This window comes from Epinephelus lanceolatus, chromosome 21, assembly GCF_041903045.1.
Source record: "Epinephelus lanceolatus isolate andai-2023 chromosome 21, ASM4190304v1, whole genome shotgun sequence".
NCBI classification, from domain to species: domain Eukaryota; kingdom Metazoa; phylum Chordata; class Actinopteri; order Perciformes; family Serranidae; genus Epinephelus; species Epinephelus lanceolatus.
The window spans coordinates 38,949,702-38,970,260 of record NC_135754.1 but is presented as its reverse complement, the minus strand read 5'-3'; the positions used below and the strand labels follow the sequence as shown (position 1 = coordinate 38,970,260).

Genomic DNA, 20,559 nt, shown 5'->3' with positions numbered 1-20,559 from the left:
CGTGGAACACACACACACACACACACACACACACACACACACTCACACACATAGTTTTCCTCATTATATAATAAGATAGTTGTTAAAGGGATAGTGCACCCAAAAATTTAAATTCAGCCATTATCTACTCACCCATATGCTGACGGAGGCCCTGGTGAAGTTTCAGAGTCCTCACATCCCTTGCGGAGATCGGCGGGTGGAGCGGCTAGCACACCTAACGGTAGATGGCGCCCCAGACTAACATCCAAGAACACAAAATTGAGTCCACAAAGTATCTCCATACTGCTCATCCATAGTGATCCAAGTGTGCTGCAGCTGCGACATAAAAAGTTGTTTCGAGCCTGTTAGCCTGTAGCTCTGACTGTAGCTCTGACTGCTTCTCTGTGCTCCGCGTTCAGAATATGAGAAAAGGATAACGGCCTTTTTACCATCTTTACCAAGAGTGTCTCTCCGTTAGTTTGGTGCTACAGTATTTACACTGAATCATTCAGCATAACGTTTGCCAACCTTTGTTATCTCTGCCATTACAGATAAGTTAATGAAGCTAAGCTCCAGAAGTTAACGTTAGCTTAACTAGAGCCCTTTGGACAACAGCTAACAATGATGTACGATCACCAAAGTACAAAACTAGAACAAAATAGGCTAATGAACTCCCAGCAAACAAGGTGACATGATGAACAACGCAGCTAGGAGCTAACGTTAGGCTAACTTTAGCTAACGTTAGCTAGAGATGTTAAAGATAACTTTATATTTCTTTTCAGCAAAGTGACAATATGTTGCCTCAAACACAATGTTGACTTACCTTAGAACAGATGTAGACATCATTGTTAATCTTATTCACGTTGAGTTGATGTTGTGGTCTAACGTTACCACACAACTTTATCCAAAGGAGACACTTTTCTCGCTTGAGATGTGGTTTAAAGTGTAAAAAATACACGTGGTCGCCCAGCCTCTCAGGATACCTTGTGTCAGAGTTGCATGTACCCCATGCACACCGTTTGACCATTTTTAAACTTCATAAAACCAAACAAACTGACTTTCTGTAATGCATTTCAATGGACGTCCAGGCAGAGGATGTCCCAGTGTATGGGAATGGCTATACGCACTGTGATTGGCTCATCGCGTTTGAGGGCGGGATTTAATCAGTTTCCAGTCTTTTAAGTTTTTGTACATTCTTGAAATTGGGTTTGATTTGGCCGTGGTTATCTCTGAGATTTATTACGCAATAAATTCCAAACCAATCATAAATCATCAGTCAGTTGTCTCATCCCGCCCCCCAGTGGCAGCGCAACAAAACCTTTCTGCTCCAGCTAGATCTCTTTGAGTCTGAGCCAACTCGTCTTTCTAGTCTGATGTTTAGAAAATACAGATTGTAAACTGGCTGAACCGCTCGGCTGTGACCCAGCGGAGGCTCTGCCTCCGGCGGGCTCCCAGCAGCACTCGAATCAGGTTGACCGGCTCCAGAGCCCGGACAATCCGAGCCTTTGCAGCTCGTGGAACTGCAGGAAGAGGCGGCTTGTGAGCGGCCGGGCTTGCCCCCCGGGCCCGGTGCCGGTGTCGGCTCGCGGGGAGGGGACGTAATGTGCACCCTTCCTCACCCCTAACCCCAAGCAGTTAACTTTGCTACGCATAAACATATCCCCAGTCGTGGAGGTGATGCTGCAGGAAACAACACAATTTTAGCCGGAGGGGAACATTATTCGAGGCGGGCAAATACTTCTACACAACGCCAGAGAGACGGCCGGCCGGCACCGGTCTCTCTCGCTTTGACGGTCGGTGTGTGTGTCAGAGTAAAGACATATTTAATCTATTAAGACTGCATGTGTTTGAATGAAAAAGGCTATTATCAGAAAAACGGAGCAGATTTATGTTTTCAATGAAAACGTATCTCAATGAAGAAAGGCAAAGCGCTAGCCTCCCGTTGTCATTCATCTCAGCTAACAGCCGGGCTCCACCGGGCACGTCTGCAGCGTGAGTCCCGTAGCAGCTCGCCCCCCTGTTAATCAATTACAGCGGCTCCACCGGCAACAATAGCGGCACGACAACTCTCTATTTTACGCCGCTCTTCTATTGTTTATCCGTGACACTGTGTCCGTGGCGGACATTTGAAAGCGAGTAGACGACAAACAGTACAGTAAACAGTATATAACTCAAATATATGTAATAACTTAGGTGGAAAATGCTTTAACATTTCATGCAGCCTACATGCAGCCTCTCGGCTCAGCAAACGGTAAACAACCCCGCTGGCTTCTCTACGTGTCGCTTCCGTACGCAGTCAGTGGAGCCCAAATGAATACGCCGCGACGCTACATTGTATGTTTGCAGCCAGTGGAGCCCGGCCGTAACATTGCATGTAAAAGTTATGCTAACTATTCTACGAAGTAACATTAATATGAATCACGAAACATTTTGAAACTTACCATTCAGTGACCACCTGAAAGGAATCATTTTCAGCTTCTGCTTCGTCCTCTGAATCATCAGAGGGCTCAAACATGTACGGCTGGATTAAATTTGTGGCAGCCATTGCTGAGCCAGGGAGCTGTCAATCAAAACGAGGGAGCTGTCAATCAAAACGAGGGAGCTGTCAATCAGAGCGTTATCTGCCACGCCCACTCTGTCCTGGCAAGTGGTCTAAACAGCAAAATGAGCTGTTTTTAAACCAGGTTTTCTAATAGTTATTAATGGTTATTTTCACTCAGACTTTTGTGGATGATTAATGAGACACTCGACTTTGATATATTATATGCATTTTTGCTATTTCAAGCTGTGTTTCCACAGGCTTTAAAGCCCGTAGACGTCCTCCCCTTATAATACCTGTAAATATGGGTCATAATTTCTGCTTGCACAGACGACCCATATGGACATTTCTTTGGAGGAGTTACACTTTGTGATTACGCTGTATTCTGTGACCTGAACCGAACTTCCAGCTGTATTGTTACTGTGAACATTGTTACTGTACTTTATCAAATACTTATTTTTTATTGGTAGCCTGATGACACCAGCTGTGGCCTCACAGTATTTAGACAGAGTCACATGTTGATGCTTTTCAACCAAAACATCAAAACTCTCTATATTCAGATTCATTTTATGTGACAACACAAACTTGAGCATCATGAATGGACCTTTTAGTCCGTCTTTAGAGCACTAACACCTCTGTGACAGTATCTGGATGACATTTTGGTCTTTCTCTTATGTGTGACCCTGTCTTTTGAGCCTGCGAGATCTGTCACCACACTGCGTGTAGGAGCCTTTACCGGGATGTTCTGCACTCGTACGCCGTTAAATATGTCGAGACGTTCAGATTTTGTGTGACCAAATGATTTTAGATTTTGCATTTGAATAGAAACTGGTGATATTGGATTGATTATTACATAATAATACAGTTTTCACACACAGATGTGTTTGTGTCTTAACATTTAGATGTAGTGTGTCAGAGGAGCTGGGTTTGATGGATGATCACGTAGGCTTATCTCTGCAGGACACACTGCTGTCTGTAAACTTCCATCAGTGCAACACAAAGGCAGCTTCACACGGCACAACACTGCAAAATAATGTCACAATTAGACGTTCTTTGTTTTCAACATTTTCCATAAGAGACGTGAGGACAGCTGCAGGAGAGATAAACTCATATCAATAATCTCGACCCGTCTCTAACAACCACCAGGCACTCCTCATGAACAGACACACAGCATGCACGCTCATATTTGGTGTTTTCAGACTGTGTCTCTGTTAATGTTCAGTCGTTGTGTCGTGTCTCTGCCTCTGCTGGCAGTGTGTGAGGTCAGAGACGAGCTCGTTGACTCCATGAGCTCACCATTAAACTGAAATGTGTCTAATGTTTCAGTAGATGTTTCAACCATGACGCGAGTGTCCCGACTGAAGCTGCCTGTTGAACTCTCCTCAGATGTTGAATCACCAGTGAACACCTGCTTCTTAAATGCTGGAATTTCAGGATGTTTTACGAGCCCATTAACCTGTGTGAGCCCAAGGTTTGTTCTCTGTGTCTGCTGTTTATCTCACAGCTCGGACGGTAACACCTGCTGAGCGTCTGGCCGCTCTTCATGACGTCACATAATCCAGATTTAGTATCAAAATCAGAGGGTAGAACAGAGAGGAATATTGTCTTATCTCATGTTTGTTTAGAAGCATCATGTATCTCTGCCAGTTACTGTAGTTAACACCTCGTTACTCACTGATGAGCAGTGTGGTGTGGACACGTAGTGATGTCATTAACTCCTGGGAGAGGCGCTGCTAACCCTCAAAGGTCAAAGGTCAAAGGTCAGACAATAAAGGACTGAGTCACATTCAGGCTGCAGCTAACACTTATGTTTATGAGCATTTTTACGTAAAACATAAGTAAATAGCAAAAATTCTACTTGTTATACTTTTTTGGATTCTAACATCTTCAAGTTGTTTACCTTTTTTTACCCAACAATATAAAACTGAAATTATTCAGTTTATTGTCATGTGATAAAGAAAAGCAGAACATCCTCACATACGAGAGGCTGAAACAATATTTGATTTTATTTATTTATTTTTCAGGCATGCAAGCAGCATGGATGAAAACAGAACAGGAATATGGTTTGATTAGTCTTTGGTCCAGACTAAACTATATCTACACATACTGAATGAATTACTATTAATTTCAGACATTCATGATCCCCAGAGGATGAATCCTACCGTGTGTAGGGATCCCCTGACTTTCCCTTTAGCACCACCATCAGTTTCAGTTTGAAGTGAAACTAGTTCATACCCACTGAGTGCACAGTTGCCCACGTACAGTTTCACATGGTGTGTGTTTGGGATACAGGTCATAGGAAATTGCAGATTAAATAGTCAACTGAACCCATTAAGAAGAGCAATGTATTCAGACAGAGTGTTTGTGAGTTTCATAGTATGAAAAGAAAAGTGGCCAAAAAAAAATTGGGTCACAGGAGGAGCCACAGCGATCGGTCGCATTTTAGCCATTTTTAATGAGGAAAACTCTGTGTGTGTGTGTGTGTGTGTGTGTGTGTTCCACGTTTTTCTCCTCACTGACTTGGTCAATCCATGTGAAATTTGGCACAGTGGTAGAGGGTCATGGGAGGATGCCAATGAAGCAATATTACATCAATTGGCCAAAGGGGGGCGCTATAGCAACCCATTGAAATGTCAAACTTTGAATGGGCATATCTCATGCCCCGTATGTGGTAGAGACATGAAACTTTGCACAGAGATGCCTCTCCTCATGAGGAACACATTTGCCTCAAGAACCCATAACTTCCGCTTATATAGATTTTCCGCCATTTTGAATTTTTTGAAAAACACTTCAAATGGATCTCTTCCTAGGAAGTTTGAGCGATCTGCATGAAACTGGGTGAACATAATCTAGGGACCAATATCTAAAGTTCCCTCTTGGCAAAAGTTGGAAAACTTACTAAAACTGAGCTTCTATAAGGCAATGAATATTGCGGAGGGCGTGGCTCATCACATAAAGGTGTATAACATCTCAAGGGTTTCACCCATCACCACGCAACTTTGTAGGCATATGACCACACATAATCTGAGGGGACCCCTCCATTATTGACCCCATCAAACAAAATGGGGGCGCTAGAGAGCTCATTTCTTATCTAGGCCTAACCGCCATATGGATTTTTACTAAACTTGGTAGATATGTAGAACAGGACGCCTCAAGGTGACTGGAGAAATTTAACTCTAATTGGCAACTGGGTGGCGCTATAACAACAGAAAAATGCTTCAAAATGGCTAAAATGCGACCGATCGCTGTGGCTCCCCCTGTGGACCAATGTTGGTGTTGTTTTCTAATGTTTGCTATGACTAAGTCATGGTATGGTATGCTGTACATAATGGGTATGGACTACTGTGACATAAATAACCAATTATCATATAAGTATAAACCTTTCTCAACGTATGATATATATTACCAAAAAATAAATATAAATATTAATATTACATATGTAACATAAAGCTAAGAACATGGTAAACATTATACCTGTAAAACGTAAGCGTTAGCATTTTCATTGCAAGCGTGTTGCCATGCTAGCATTAGCATTTAGCTCAAAGCACTGCTGTGCCTTAATACAGCTGAACCAACCTGTTTTAATCCAAGGTGGTCAAATACAGACTTTTGTCATCACACCCCTCAGCGTCTGAGTTAGAATAAGTTTGTTAAGCAACAGTAATGTTAATGTGGTGAATACGTGAGTGATGCCAGTGCACGACAACTGTACATACATTATATATGTGTGTATGTATTATAACATGAGACAACAGTGACAGGATATAGGAACCTAAATTATGTTATGTCACGTTAAAACAACATTGACTTTAGGTGTCACACAGGTAGTGAACGCCCCTCCCTCCAGCTCTGTGTGAACTGTCTTTGCTCTTTGTACTGCGTCATTTGCTCTCACCATCTGATATTCTGCTGGATGGGTTTATATTAGAGTTCGTTAAAGCCTGGTGCGTCTCGCAAAGATGCTAATGGGTGCTGAACAGGCTGACCGAGCAGAGCTGCTGTCATGGATGTAGACTGGCTTTAAAAATGACTGAAACCATTAAATTACAATAAAAAATGTTGGTGATCAATTAATCAAATAAATAATCTGTCAATGGACCAATTGCTTTATTGGCTGATCATTTCATCTCTAACTGAAAGCGACTGTTTTGGCGTGTGTGAAGTCTCGCTCTGGAAATTTCCCCACCATCAACGCTTCCCTCTCTTTTTACTGTTTGTTCATAAACAAGGCTGAGTTTATGTTTGTGAGGCGGTTTGTTTGACTCAGAGGTGTGGCGTGAGTGGACGTGAGACGACCAGAAAACCACAGACAACCCAGAACCCTTATCGCTGACCACTGCGTTCACTGCTGGACTAACAACATGAACATGAAAACAGTCGCTGTCTGTTCTTTACAGCGTGATGAGCACCAGATGTGGACATGTGGGAGAGCGGCGTGAAACTGCTGTGAAGCTTTGATGGAGCAGTTTAATAAACAGGCATCAGGAATCTGCTCACACTGAGATCTGCAGCATCGTCGCTCTGTGATTCACATTCGACACGGTGAACTTGCTGCTCCTTTGATGCTGCGTCTTGGAGGACAGAGCTGTCTCCTATCAGCTCTGATACACTGGTTTAATCAGAGTGTTTAGGTATTGTTAGTGTTCGTATTTCAAAATGGAAACAGACAACTTTGTGAATTGTGAACTGTAGCCTCGGTTTCCTGTTGTTAGCTGACAGGAGTGGCACCTGGTGTGGTCTTCTGCTGCTGTAGCCCATCTGCTTCAAGGTTGGACAAGGTGTTGTTGCTTCAGAGATGCTCTTCTGCACACCTTGGTTGGAACCAGTGCTTATTTGAGTGACTCTGCAGAGCTCATGTTTTTTCAGACCTGAGTTGTGCCTGCAGATCTTTCTTTCAGGCTGCGTATGATCAGTGGCTTCATCACACAGATGAACATGGCAGCCTGTATGTGACAGAGCAGAAGCTCAGGAACAAGCTTCTTGTTGTGAGCAAACAGAAACAGATGACGAAGGCGTAGATGAGCGTTGAGAGGTTCTCTCATCTGGATCATAACACCTCAGCTGACACAGTGAAAGAGAGGAGAGTCCAAAGGAGGACAGAAGAAATGATACTCCTGAGAACAGGGAAGTAACTGATTCTTGTTGAAGCAAAGACGGATGATGAACAGGAATGATGAAGGGTGGACGGGGTGTACACTCCTGAATCTACATGTGTGTTTTTCTTCTGTTTAACAAGAACATAAAGCAGGGAAGGACCCAAACTATAAACACCTGACATGACATGTACTGTGGGCACGTGTCCTGGATCACATTCAATGCAACATGATGCCTCAACTGTTTGATGAAGTATGTCTCATTTCTTTCTCCCTCCACATCTGTTCTTGCAGTGATGCTGATTGGCCTGCTGCGTTACGCTCACGTCATAGAGAAGCACCAGAACTGTGTCCTCAACACGGCCGGCCTCTCCACAGCGTGGATCTGTGCCGCCGGTCTCATCATGGTGGGAAACTTCCAGGTAAATAGTCTGATCGCTGTTAAAGTCAGTCTTTGTGTTGATGATGTTGGTTTAGACAGATCGACCTTTACTCTCCTGTCTGTGTGTGTGTAATCATTCACCTTATGTTAATCAAGATAACTGATGTCAACACGTTCTTTCTTCTGCAGGTTAATGGTAATGTGTTACTTTGAGAATAGATTTTTGGACAGTTACGCATTATAAGGCTGGATTTCTGAGCTGTCAGGGCTGTCACACCGTCAGGGCCCACAGTGGCTCCAGAAAACAATGATAAGTGTTTAAAAGGCAGGTTCCTTCTTTATTTTAGCCTCAACATGGTTCTAGTTATGGTAGAGTTGATCAGTCCTTTGCTCCACCACTTTGGTCCAGACTGAAATATCTCAACAACAGTTTGATAGATTGAACTTCTTTGTGGTTTCCCAACAATTTAACTCAATTACTTTGGTTATCCTTTGACTTTTTCTATCGTGCCAACATGAGGGTGACGTGTGGTTTTTAGTGAAGTCTCTCGACTATTAAAATGCATTTCTTGTTCCCCTTCAGGATGAATTGTCATAACTTTGGTGATCCCTTAACTTTCCCTCGAGCGGCATCATCAGGTCAACAGTTTGATTAGTGATTCTCTCGCTCAGCTCAGAGTCTTCACGTTGGGATGACTTCATTCACATAAAAATCACTTTTCTAGGCTCTGGTGAAGTTTCTAAATATTTAATTATGTTTAAAATCTAAAGCTGGGGTTTGCAGTTATCTGGAAAAGGCCAAAAAAAAGGTGTAGCCCCGGTGCACATGGTTCTTACAGTAACCCTGTGTTTTCTGTACATTGCTTTATTTACCTGTGTAATGGCAGCAACAGAAAGTTTGCTGATCCTGCAGGGAGTTGAAGCTGTGCAGTCCCCCTGTTAGCAGCTCACCCTTTTTCCCCTTTAAGAGTGGTGGCCATATGGGTAACCTGAGTGTGTGATGTGTGCTTTGTTACGTGTGGAGGGAAGCAGCGTGTCCAGATGAGCTCAGGGCTGCTGTTAAACCTCAAGAGAAGACCATGTTTGTTGTTTCGCTTGCCATCCTTCCTTCTGCAGAGTGGTCTGGACCACTATTAGCTGGAAACTAGCTTCTAGTGGTCCAGACCACTAGAAGCTAGTTTCCAGCTAATAACGAGCTAAGCTAAAATTAATTTTAATAAGCCAGCGTGTTCCTAACTACGGTTTGGAGCTGGTAAGCTGTCACCGAGAGAGGTGACTCCTGGAGCTGGAGTTTGCACTGACTGGATTTGGGTTGCAGCAGCCATTAGCTGGGGGTCAGTCTCCAGAGCTGCTGCTTGCTCTCCTCACAGTGAGTTGGTCTGTGGTGGTGGGCAGTGAGGCGGAGAACACGGTGAGTAGAGGCTCCAGCTAACATTAGCTACGTAAACATGAAGCAGCAGCCATGCCATGCAGCCTTTGGCTCCAACTAGCAGAAGGTTAAACTATCAGCAACATTTTCTCTCCATCTCTGACACACTTTGCTGATTATTGTGTTTTGTTTTGTTTATTGTCCGACTCTTTGTCAGACGTCTTGATGAGTCCGTCTTCCTGTTTTGGGTTGCTCTGCAGTGAAGGCAGTTGTTTCCAATGCTGGAAGAGCAACTTTTTCTGCAGGACCGTTGAATCAGACTTTCACTGAGAGGATGTTCACGCACATCTGCATCTGTACATCAGCCAGTAGGAACGCCCTCTCTCTGAAATGTCCTGTGATTGGACAAAGTCTCCCATCGTGGGCTAGATTTTCTCACGCCTGAAAACAGAAGAGGAGGTGCAGAAGTCTAGTTTTCTCTCAGACCACTTGAATTACAACATGCTTAAAGTTTATTGTCAGATTTTTACCCAGTGAAGCCAAAATCAAACTGACTACACCTGCTTTAATGTGACAGGATCCCATAGTACAAAGATCAATAGTTATCAGGGGCTAAATGTGTTGTTACCTGCTGAACATCAGCATGTTAGTTTTCAAATTTCTAGTTACTTCAGTTTATTCTGTGCACATGTGATGCACATTCCATATTATGTTTACCCAAATTTTCATAAAGTCAGAACAAGTAGTGCTCCAGAATAACAGAGATAATAGATCTCCTTGTGATAATAATTTATTACAGTTTTTGAGTCATCAGGAGATGGAGAGAAAAACAAGCATGGGTTACGTCACTAAAATGTCCTGAAAAAAGTGGTGGAAAAATAAGTTGGAGCACTCAAAACAAAAGCTAGAAAAAAATCTATTATGGATCAGTTTTAATAAAAACAATCAGATGGATGAATAAATAAATCTCAAAGCAAAAATGCTGCATTTTTCTAAAGTGCAAGTTACATAATTTCTTATATAATTTCCAAACATTATTCATTCACAGAGAAAGAGATTGTTATCTCACTGTTTGTGATTTTCACCACCTCCGGTTATTGTGTCTCACAGTCACTTTGATGTTTGATCCTGCAGAGGAGACCAGGTGACGTCTAATTACAGTCAGCGGGGCATTTTGGACTCGTGGCGGTGTAACGTGTGGCCTTCACATAGACATTTTAAAATATGTTAAAACACCAATCACATGTTGTCATTTTCTGTTTTTCCCAACTAGAATTTCGCATGAGATTAAAATACTGCTTAACTGTCAATTTTCTTTTCTTGCTCTTTAGACACTGTTCTGACCTCGCTGCTTAGATAAGACTTTTCTTGGTATATGGGTCAGTGTCATGGCAACTGAAAGCAGAGGGTCTCTGTGTAACATGAACAGTGTGGAGGTAACAGTAGAGACGGGCCGTCCTGCAGAACAACAAAAAACAGATGAAATACACTGTTCATCGTCCTCATCATCATCATCATCATCACAGTCTAACATCAAGTCAGTTAAACTTCAGTGATATCAATCTGTCCATTCAGGAAGCAGGAAGTAATGATAATAATAATAATAATAATAAATTTTATTTGTAACGCACTTTATATTTAATGAAAAATCTCAAAGTGCTACAACAGCAAGAAAAGAAAAAATAAGTTAAAACAAGAGTTAAAAGCAGTTATCAAAGTAACACGAGCAAAAATTGGTAGTGGGCCCTGGGTTCCTCCTGGTGCAGTGGGCCCTGGGTTCCTCCTGGTGCAGAGGGCCCTGGGTTCCTCCTGGTGCAGTGGGCCCTGGGTTCCTCCTGGTGCAGAGGGCCCTGGGTTCCTCCTGGTGCAGATGCATGCCCGGATGTTGTTGGGGGTGCATACAGGCATGTGGGAGCCATACACACATCTTACTTTGACTTTGAATCAGCCCTCAGTGGGTTGGTGGTTTGGGTTTCCACTGACCGTTGTTACATCATTTTGTTCTCAACAAATCATCAGTAAAGGTTTTCAAACTGAGAAATTTGTTCATCAAGATCTGATGTGTGATTCAAGTGATCATTTAATTTCATGAGCAGTGTAGTTCTCTGCTTCTCTCACTGTCACACCTGCTGCTGCGTGAACTCTCTCTGTACCACCCAAACAGTGATTTAAGGATATTTCATCACTGCTTCACTTGAAAGAAAGAACAGCAACACATATATGTGGTGCTTCTGCTGGCCCTCTGGCGTGCGTCTCCTCATGCAGTCTCTCAGCACTTTGTAGACCTTCCAAGCAAATCTTTCTTTTGATGTTGTGTTTGTTCTGTCAGGAAATTGTCTGGCGGACCTCTCTGTGGTAGTATGATCTTGAAAACAAGACATGTTGGCTGTGTGTCTGTGTTCCTGTCCTCAGTGCAGTCCAGTTCAAGGACGTGCTCTCATGATAAAATCCATCATTTGTATCTTAAAGAAGCTCAATGTAAGGGTTACCTTTTGTGCTGTTTTCTAAAAAAAAAGCTGTTGAGATAAAGAATGAGATTTACTGTAGAGGAGAAGAGCTGCAGCACATGTACACACACGTATGGAACATACTGTACATACATGAACACACCTACACTCATCCCATCAGTACCGAGAGTTTTCATGGCCTCAGGTGTTGAATCAGCTGCTCAACATGTGATGACTTTGGGTGTTTGCCAGGAATGTAGTTCGGCATGCATGTGTTCAGCATTTGAATATTACACAGACATTTATAAGTTGAGGCATGTGCAGCGGTGAAAAAAGAAAAAGTGCATTTACTCAAATATTACATGTAGTTGTTTGTTAGACTGCAGACTCAGATTTTACACACAAAACATATGAAAGCTCATAAAATATGGAGCATTTTTATACATGAAAAACTGTTTCTAAGATATCGTTAACTTGCACCATCCTTCAGATCGTCTGCTTCCACACAAGTGTCACTAATTAGACTTCTGGTCGGCACAGGTGCAGATTTTTGGGCAGAAAATTAAATATTTAATGCTCAAAATTATCTGAAAGGCCGACCCTAGATTTACTTTTTGGTGTTTCTCAAAATGATCCCACACTCTCGATTTCCTGCCCGACATTAACTAGCCTGTGGAATAGGTTCAGGTTCAGGTTACTTTACTGATACCCAAGGGTAAACTAGTTTTGCAGTCGAGAGTCAAAACATCCATCACAGTTTGAACAATCAAAACAAAACATAAAACATAGAATACAAGAAAGAAATTTAGAATCGACAGAAAGTGCTGCAATCCATGAAATAAAAGCAAATAATTAAAAACGCCAAGATATAACCGCAGGTACCAGCCCTGCCACCTGTCTGACTGCTGAGTGTGGACACTTCCTGTGTCTGTCCTTTCAAATTAAAGCCGCACATGGTCCAGTCATATAGGTTTGGATTTATTTTGACAATGTGCAGCTCCTAATAGAGTTTCACTTTTGTTTTCCTGTGACTAAGCGACCAATGAAATCTTGTCGACTAATGACCTTTCTGGTCCACTGGTTGGTCGACCATCAGAGGGCGGCTCTACAGCAAACAGTTTCTTATTTACACATCCAGCTGTTACAGAGCGACAAGATGATTCAGAGTCTGTGTGTCTGTGTCCATCTGATGAATTTAAGTCCAATATTCACTTTTCTTTTAGCTCCGTTTTTAGTCTCCACCAACTCCTGACAGAAATATTTGTCTCTAGCTGCTAGATGCTCCACTAAGTTCACCATCAAGTCTCTAACTGTGTCTGTCTGCCAGAGCAGTAAAGCTATGGGGCTGAAAACCAAAACAATGAGCTGAACCTGACTGTAAAGCTGTGGCTGTATTACTCAGGCACGTGAGTGTGTTTTCAGAGGTCAGTGTTGTAGTCGGAGGCCCTCTCCAGTGTGTGTGTGTCTCAGATTCCTCCTGCTCTGTCTGCACATGCCTGGGCCCCTCTAATCACATTTTGGGGAACACACTGCACAGTTCATCCTCGGGGTCTGTCATCCATTTCCCCCTCTCGTGGTTAAGGCTGGTCCTCCTCTTCTCTGATTGGCTGACGGGGCCCTCCTCCCTGTCGGTGCTCATTCTTACATAATGAACCTCGGTGTTTCCCCTTTACAGTAAACATGGCAGGAGTCCTTGAAGAGGTGATTTACAGCATAAATGTGCTCCATCCATCTGCTGAGCGATAAACGGCCACACACACACACACACACACACACACACACACACACACACACACACACACACACACATGAGGAGCCGCTGTTTATATCTCAGTGATTAAGTGTTGATGTTGAATTGGAGTTTTTGGAAATTATGAATGAGATTTGGCAAAGAGAGGCTGCAGAGAGGAGACGTACCGAACACTGTGTGTATCAGGTTTTCAGAAGATTTAATTCAAGAGTCATTTGTCCAGTTTTAACCCTTAAGAGTGGAAACAGACGTCCAGATGGCTTTTGTTTTCTTCAGAGCCTAGCAACAACAACAACAACAACACAAACACACTGCATTTTTTTTTCCACCTTTTCTTCTGTTGTCCCACTCTCTCCTATTCCATGGCTGAGGATAACACCTGCAAAGAACTTACACTGATTCTCTTTAGTAACTGGATTTAGATACTGACAGCTAACGGGGAAACAAAAGGGTTGATCTCATCTGGTTTTGGTTGCACAACACACTGTAAACCCCAATTTATCCACGACACTAAATTTAAGCGTCCCAGCATGCTATGAGACGATGCGTTTAAAGCCACTTTGTAGCCTTTATATTTGGCATTACACTGCACAACCTACAGCATAGTCTTTGGGCTGTTTCTGTGTGGTGTTGTTAAATATTATTTATGGCGTATGCGATTCAAGTATTGTTGTAATGGGCTACAGTAACTGTTTTTTACATGCACATAAGTTTTGTCTTTTTAGTCGGCTGTTGAAAAAAAAAATACCACGTCACATCCGTATTGCAATGAATTGTGGGCAATTAAATCAGTAAAGTGGCTGAAGTCTGCGCCCAAAACGGACTCTCTGGAAGTGTGCAGAAACCCCTCTTTAGGCCCCTTGTGGACTGGATGAATTGTGGTTCAGTCAGGAACACTTAAGTCAAACAAAACTTGACTTCCATTTGCAGTATTATATTTGGCGGTATGGCTCTGTTATCGGGCCTCTCTGCCTTTCCACAGGCCTACATGGAAAGCCTAAGGCGGAGAGAGCAAACCTCACCACCCTTCCATGTGCAAACAGAGAAAGCTTGAGGCAGAGAGAGCAAATCTCCCTACCCTTCTGTGTGCTGATGTGGAAAGCCTAAGGCGGAGAGAGCACACCTCTCTGCCCTTCCACATGCAGATGAGTAAGCCTTAAGGCAGATTCCCTTCCATGTGCATACATGGAAAGCCTAAGGCGGAGAGAATACACCTCTCTGCCCTTCCATGTGCATACATGGAAAGCCTAAGGCGGAGAGAGCACACCTCTCTGCCCTTCCACATGCAGATGAGTAAGCCTTAAGGCATATGCCCTTCCATGTGCATACATGGAAAGCCTAAGGCGGAGAGAGCACACCTCTCTGCCCTTCCACATGCAGATGAGTAAGCCTTAAGGCATATGCCCTTCCATGTGCATACATGGAAAGCCTAAGGCAGGGAGAGCAGCAGCAAAGACCTCCGGGAACAGAACAGAGCAGCATCAGTGACAAACAGAAATGACATTGATGAGTCAGACACAGCATGAAAAGGAGGAGCTGGGGTGGAGGCAGGTTGCAAAGCAGCTTGCAGAGGAAGCAGCAACAGTAGGCAGGTCAGAGCAGTTTAAATAGGGCGCCCTGAATGATTTGGTTGCATAGAAAGGAATCATGTGATCTATCAGCTGACTCCCTTCCATCAATCAGCTGATCCATCAGTTGGTTGGGCTGTTTGAGATCAGCTGATGTAGCTGGGATGTGAGCTGAGCCTGACATCGTGTCCTGCCTGAACTAACACTATGCTCAGTTCTTGGACAGCCCAGACTTCCCGGGAATGTGCTCGCAAAGTCCATGAATCTGTAAGTGCGGTAAGATCGGGACATTTGTATTCAGCTGAACACTGGCTCAGGAAAGGGCCAATCAGGTTTTCCTGAAAGCCATTTTGCATTTTCGCCTCGGCCACTGTAGTTCTCCTATATGCTTGGCATACAAGAGGCAAATTTATTTTTTCTAGGATGGTGAAGGCACGACCCACCTTACTCTGCCTTACTCTGCCTTACTCTGCCTCTGATTGGCTTAAGCCCTGTTCCCTGCCTTTTTCCCCCCTGTGAATGAGGCAAAGCCAGCACAGTGGATAGATCTGAGGGGTCTGGTGGAGCTGTAAGTGGGAAAATCAATCTTAAAACTGCTGATAAAAAACTTAAGTTGATGCAATTTAAAGTCTTCAGCAGAGACGTGAGCATAGTCAGTCTTCCTCATGTTATTCTTCCCTGTCGACCTGAACGCTTGCTCGCTCTTTGTGTCCTCTCCCTGTAATTACTCAGCTCAAACAGCTGTGACGTCTCCCACAATGCACCTCTGCACTGCATTTAACCCCACGTTCAGGATGTGTCTTCATCGTACCAGCTGCTGCATTTGAAAATATGCACTCAGGAAGCATTTTAAAGATTATAAATGCAGTAGAGATGAACTTCCTCTGTGATGCTGAAACTGAACGAGTAGATCAGAGCGACAGGTTCTTATCAGTTCAAACACTGAGCGTTCTGTCTTTCAGAGTCACAGACGATAACAGAGATGATCACATTGGTTGTGTAAATGAGTATCATTACAGTTTTTCTTTCATCATGTGATTTGCTGGTTGAGATCGTCCCGTCCTGTCCTCTGGCGTTCTTTGTCCGGTGATCTTGTAACAGTGATTACCCAGAGTGCCAGTGTCAGGTCACCATGACCCTTTGTGTATTTTTTTATCAGCTTTGTTGTGTTCAGATGTTCCCACAAGAAGACCACAAGAAATGTTGCTCAGATGTTGGTACATTTAGAGGTCGAGGGTTAACTTCTCACACGTCTTTGAAGGATGATCGCTAGAAGAGAATTTAACATCACAGTAGAAACACACATATTTTGTGAAATAAATAGGTATCAGCATCAACATTTAGATACAGCACACGTGAGACTGGTATCTTTGGTAAAGAAGAAATAAATAAATATCCATCCAAATTCAAGACTTACTGATCTGTAGCAGCTGTGTGAGGCACAGCAGTGCTTAAAGTCCACATGCTCACAATACAATGCTAACATGCAGATGTTTAGCAGGTATAATAATCACCATCTTAGTTTAGTATGTCAGCATATCAGGCCCCGATCTGTGTGGGTACATGAGACCCTAAAAAAGAGGCTGAATCATGGGGCCAGCTGTAAACTTGTTGTTATGATGAGTGAAAACTTTGACTTGCTAGTGGCACAGGGAGAAATGTTTATCCTCAGTGGACCTTGAATGTCTGCACAGATTTTAATGGAAATCTATCTAATAGTCGTTGAAATACTCTACAGAAAAAAACAAATGTGAACCTCATGGTGGCGCTATAGTAAAAGTGAGGAGATCATTACTGACGTTAGGTTTCATCCTCTGGGGGACATGAATATTTGTACAAAACTTGTCCAGTGTCCTTGCTGCAGTGATGAGGGGTTTGATTCCAGCCTGCAGCCCTTTGTTGCACGTCATCCCCTCTCTCTACCCCTTTTACGCTTAGACTGTCCTATCTAATAAAACCAAAAATCCCCAAAAAGGAAGAAAAGACAAGAAATGAAAAACAAAGTGGGACTTGTCTGACAAGGAAACAGGAGCAACAACACTGAGGGACAGAAACCATAACTGATTGTGAATAATGATGCTCACCCTTGTGAAAGACTGTTTGTAACGTTAGTATAATGTATGTGATAATTCTGTCTTTTCTCCAAGAACACAAAGTTTAAGCGATAAAAGAAAAGTCCTGTGTGTGTGCAAATAGTCTTGCTAGTTGTGCACTTTTCACTACATGGCTCACGTAGTCACTTTGTCTCTTTGTTTTCTTTTTTGTTGTATATTGCTCTTGTGAAGCACTTTGTGACCTATGTCTGCGAAAAGTGCTCTATAAATAAAATGTACTTACTTACAGATATAAAATCATTAAAAAATGCTTAATGATAAAAATAAAATCTCCCCAGATCATCGCTTCTACTACACCCTGCATTTCCCTGAGGTTAAACAGTACCTGTGCACTCTTTAAACGTTTTGTGTGTTTATTTCTCAGGTGGATTTTGCCAAAGTCCTGCACTACGTTGGAGCCGGCGTGGCCTTCCCCTCCAGCATGCTGTTTGTGTGTCTTCAGTCGGCTCTGACCTACAGACTGGCCAAGACCCAGGAGGAGTACTGGATAGGTCACCTGCGTGTGGGGATGACCCTGATGGCACTGATTGCCCTGGTGCTCAGTATCCTGCCAACATGAAGCTTATTCTGTGTTTGTCACAAAGCAACACTTCTCTTGCTATTTAAGGTATTTGCCTTTTACTTTTAGTGAGTTTTGGGCGTATAAGACCAGTTCAGATAGCTCAGAAAGTTTTCCTATTATTTTTTCCTCTTGAATGACTTGAGGGAACTTTTTGGAATCCGGACGTAACATCTGGTTTAATAAATGTCATGGAGGTACAGTGTGTTATGTTCACGTCCATGTTCTTGGCTGTCCACACAGACTGTGATGCTCTCCTGTCCTTCAGTCTGTTCAGAGGTTGTTTGTGTAAACTGTGTTACGTGGCCCCCTGCTGGAGAAAAAACTCTCCTACATCCCTTTCTTGAATCAATACAACCAACCTCTGGACTGTTTTACATTGGACACTGTTATATAACAACACGTACTGCATGAATAATCTTCTACATCAAAAACAAGAAAACAGACGTCCTCAAATAACACACCCATAAAAACCACAGATCTGCATGTTTTGGATTCATGAGAGAGATTTTCTGACCTCGTCTTCCTCCTGCTGTGCAGCCATTGTTCTCCTTAACGTCTGATCACCAGGTGGAGTTTTCTTTTGCCAGGAAAGCTTCGCCCTGCAGCACACCTCCGCCATCTTTGAGTGGGTCTACTGTATGCTCATCATGCTCTTCTATGGGACCTTTGCCTTTGAGTTCGGGGGCATGTCCGGGGACACCTTGATGGTGCTGTCCAGAGGAGGAGGAGGGCTGCAAAGCTTCTCCACCTCTGGACACAAGACAGAGGTGGGTGGCGGCTCCAACCACCACCAGCCAGAGAACTTTTCAATGCTGTAACCATACTGTAGCAAGCTTCAGCGTCCCTGAAGGTCAAAGGGACGATCTGGAAGACACCAACATGGGGTCTAGAAGCTGGAGGCTGCACATCCTCACACTCACTATCGCACACAGCCACGGTGCCAAAGCTCTTCTGCTCAGCAGCGACCAAAGACTGACAGACTTTACAGACTTTTATCCTGCTTTGCTAAAGCGTGCAGGCTACGACTGCAAAACGTTGCACAATACTATAAGTGCCGTTCTGAGCACTGAAAGAGACACACATGTGCACACACACGCACACAGCCCTCACTGTTTGTTTTAACTCTCTTAATGTAACAATCACTCTCTGCATTCTTGGCTGAGGTTGCCTTTTATCAGACTGAGCGTCCTGAAAGGGCCTCAGATGCAGCGGCGTCAGTTTGTTTGCATGTTTAGATGTTCAGACACCGAGCTCCGTATTGTTTTTAACTCAGGAAGTTTTGTTACATAATCAACTTTCACTCCTTACCTCACTAGTAAGGTGGAGTTCTCCAAAAAAGTTTGACAATAGATGGACTAAAGGTTACTCAGTGCCAAGAATAATTCATTTACAGGTTCTGTCTGTAACTGTTTTTTATTTTCAGTGGGTGAACAAGTTCTGACATTACTTAAAAAATGAGACTGTCCCCAACTTTCTCAGTTGCCTCTTGCAGCCTGTGAGCTGACTTCTAGGTAAAAGGTAAAAGACTCGGGACCTGATGCACATTCCCTAGTGCCTTGCCTCTCTTCATCTTCACTACAGCGCTAACAGTGTGCAACAGTAGCTAATGTTAGCCAAGAAATGGAGTCTGCTAACTTCAACAAATGACGTGCACCCACAGCAGCGGCCTGGTGGAGATGGATCTTCACTTAGCACCCTGTAGCAACTTGAATTCAGACAGGGCAAAACCTTATTGTTGCAGCTTCAGCGGTCTGATCTCACACTGCCCTCTCAACTGCCCCGACTCCCTGCCGGATAAGCAAACTTTCTGTTGCTGCCATTACACGGGTAAGACCCAGTGCTGCTGCTGGCTGCCAGCCTTTTGTGAATCCCGAGGTTGGGGTTTGCGCTAACTGAATTTAAGTTGCCACAGTGGCTAAGGTCTGAGCTGCAGTCTGCTCTTGCCCAGAGAAGTAGTGCAGTAGTAGTGAGGCTGATGGTCCACCAGCTGTGCTAACTAGTTCTTGACTCATTTGTGAAATTATAAGAAAGAAATTACGTTATGAAGCAACCAATGCTTAGTTACAGCTAGCTAGCTACCTTAGCTTGCTTGTTCACTAACATTATCACCAGCAAAATACAATCTGAGTGGGCTTTTTAGTTGGCTTGTTTGCCAAATTACTTCACCAGCCAATGTAATTCATTACACTAACTTATGTATAGTGACAACCTGTGTTGATTTAACCAACAATTAAAGATTGTTGATTCAAGTGCTTTCTACGAGCCAAGAGTGATGCAGTATGGGCCAAGAAGTTAACAGTGACCTGAGCTGATGTTAGCTGCTAGCTAGCTGTAACTTAGCTAATCTACATGGTTGCTCGATGTTCTTAAAGTTTCATACAGAACCTTTAATGTTGTTTATTTTTTTATGCCCTTATGTTGAACTATTTTTAGTTTTTTATCGTATCTACAGAAATATTTTGTTCAACTCTTTACGTCGCCAACGTCGCCCAAGTAGCTGTCTCATACTTTCCTCAAATAAGCTCTGTTGTATATTTTATTGTATCAGCTCTGCGCCAAAAAATGTTGTATTGTTGCTCTCGGTTTCAGTGGGACCAAACTATTTGTATCGTCATGCTGATATTTGATATTTGATCATATGCAGAAATACTTTTAAAGAACATGAAGTTCAACAATGTATACAGATGACAAAAGAATTAAAGCGAATATGGAAAAAAGACAATTTCTTTATTTTCAGTCATTCATGCAGCTTTGAA

At 43.1% G+C, this 20,559-nt stretch overlaps 1 protein-coding gene across 1 annotated transcript in view; it reads left to right on the top strand.

The window, feature by feature from the left end:
- The window catches only part of LOC117247349 (transmembrane protein 150A-like), a 42,193-nt gene extending 21,649 nt beyond the window's left edge, over window positions 1-20,544 (top strand). Inside the window, exons 6-8 of the mRNA XM_033611858.2 lie at window positions 7,906-8,033; window positions 17,606-17,783; window positions 18,371-20,544. Coding sequence (XP_033467749.1) covers window positions 7,906-8,033; window positions 17,606-17,783; window positions 18,371-18,621 — 557 coding nt within the window. The 3' untranslated portion in view covers window positions 18,622-20,544. The remainder of the gene's footprint in view (window positions 1-7,905; window positions 8,034-17,605; window positions 17,784-18,370) is intronic.
- The last annotated feature ends 15 nt before the right edge of the window (window positions 20,545-20,559 follow it).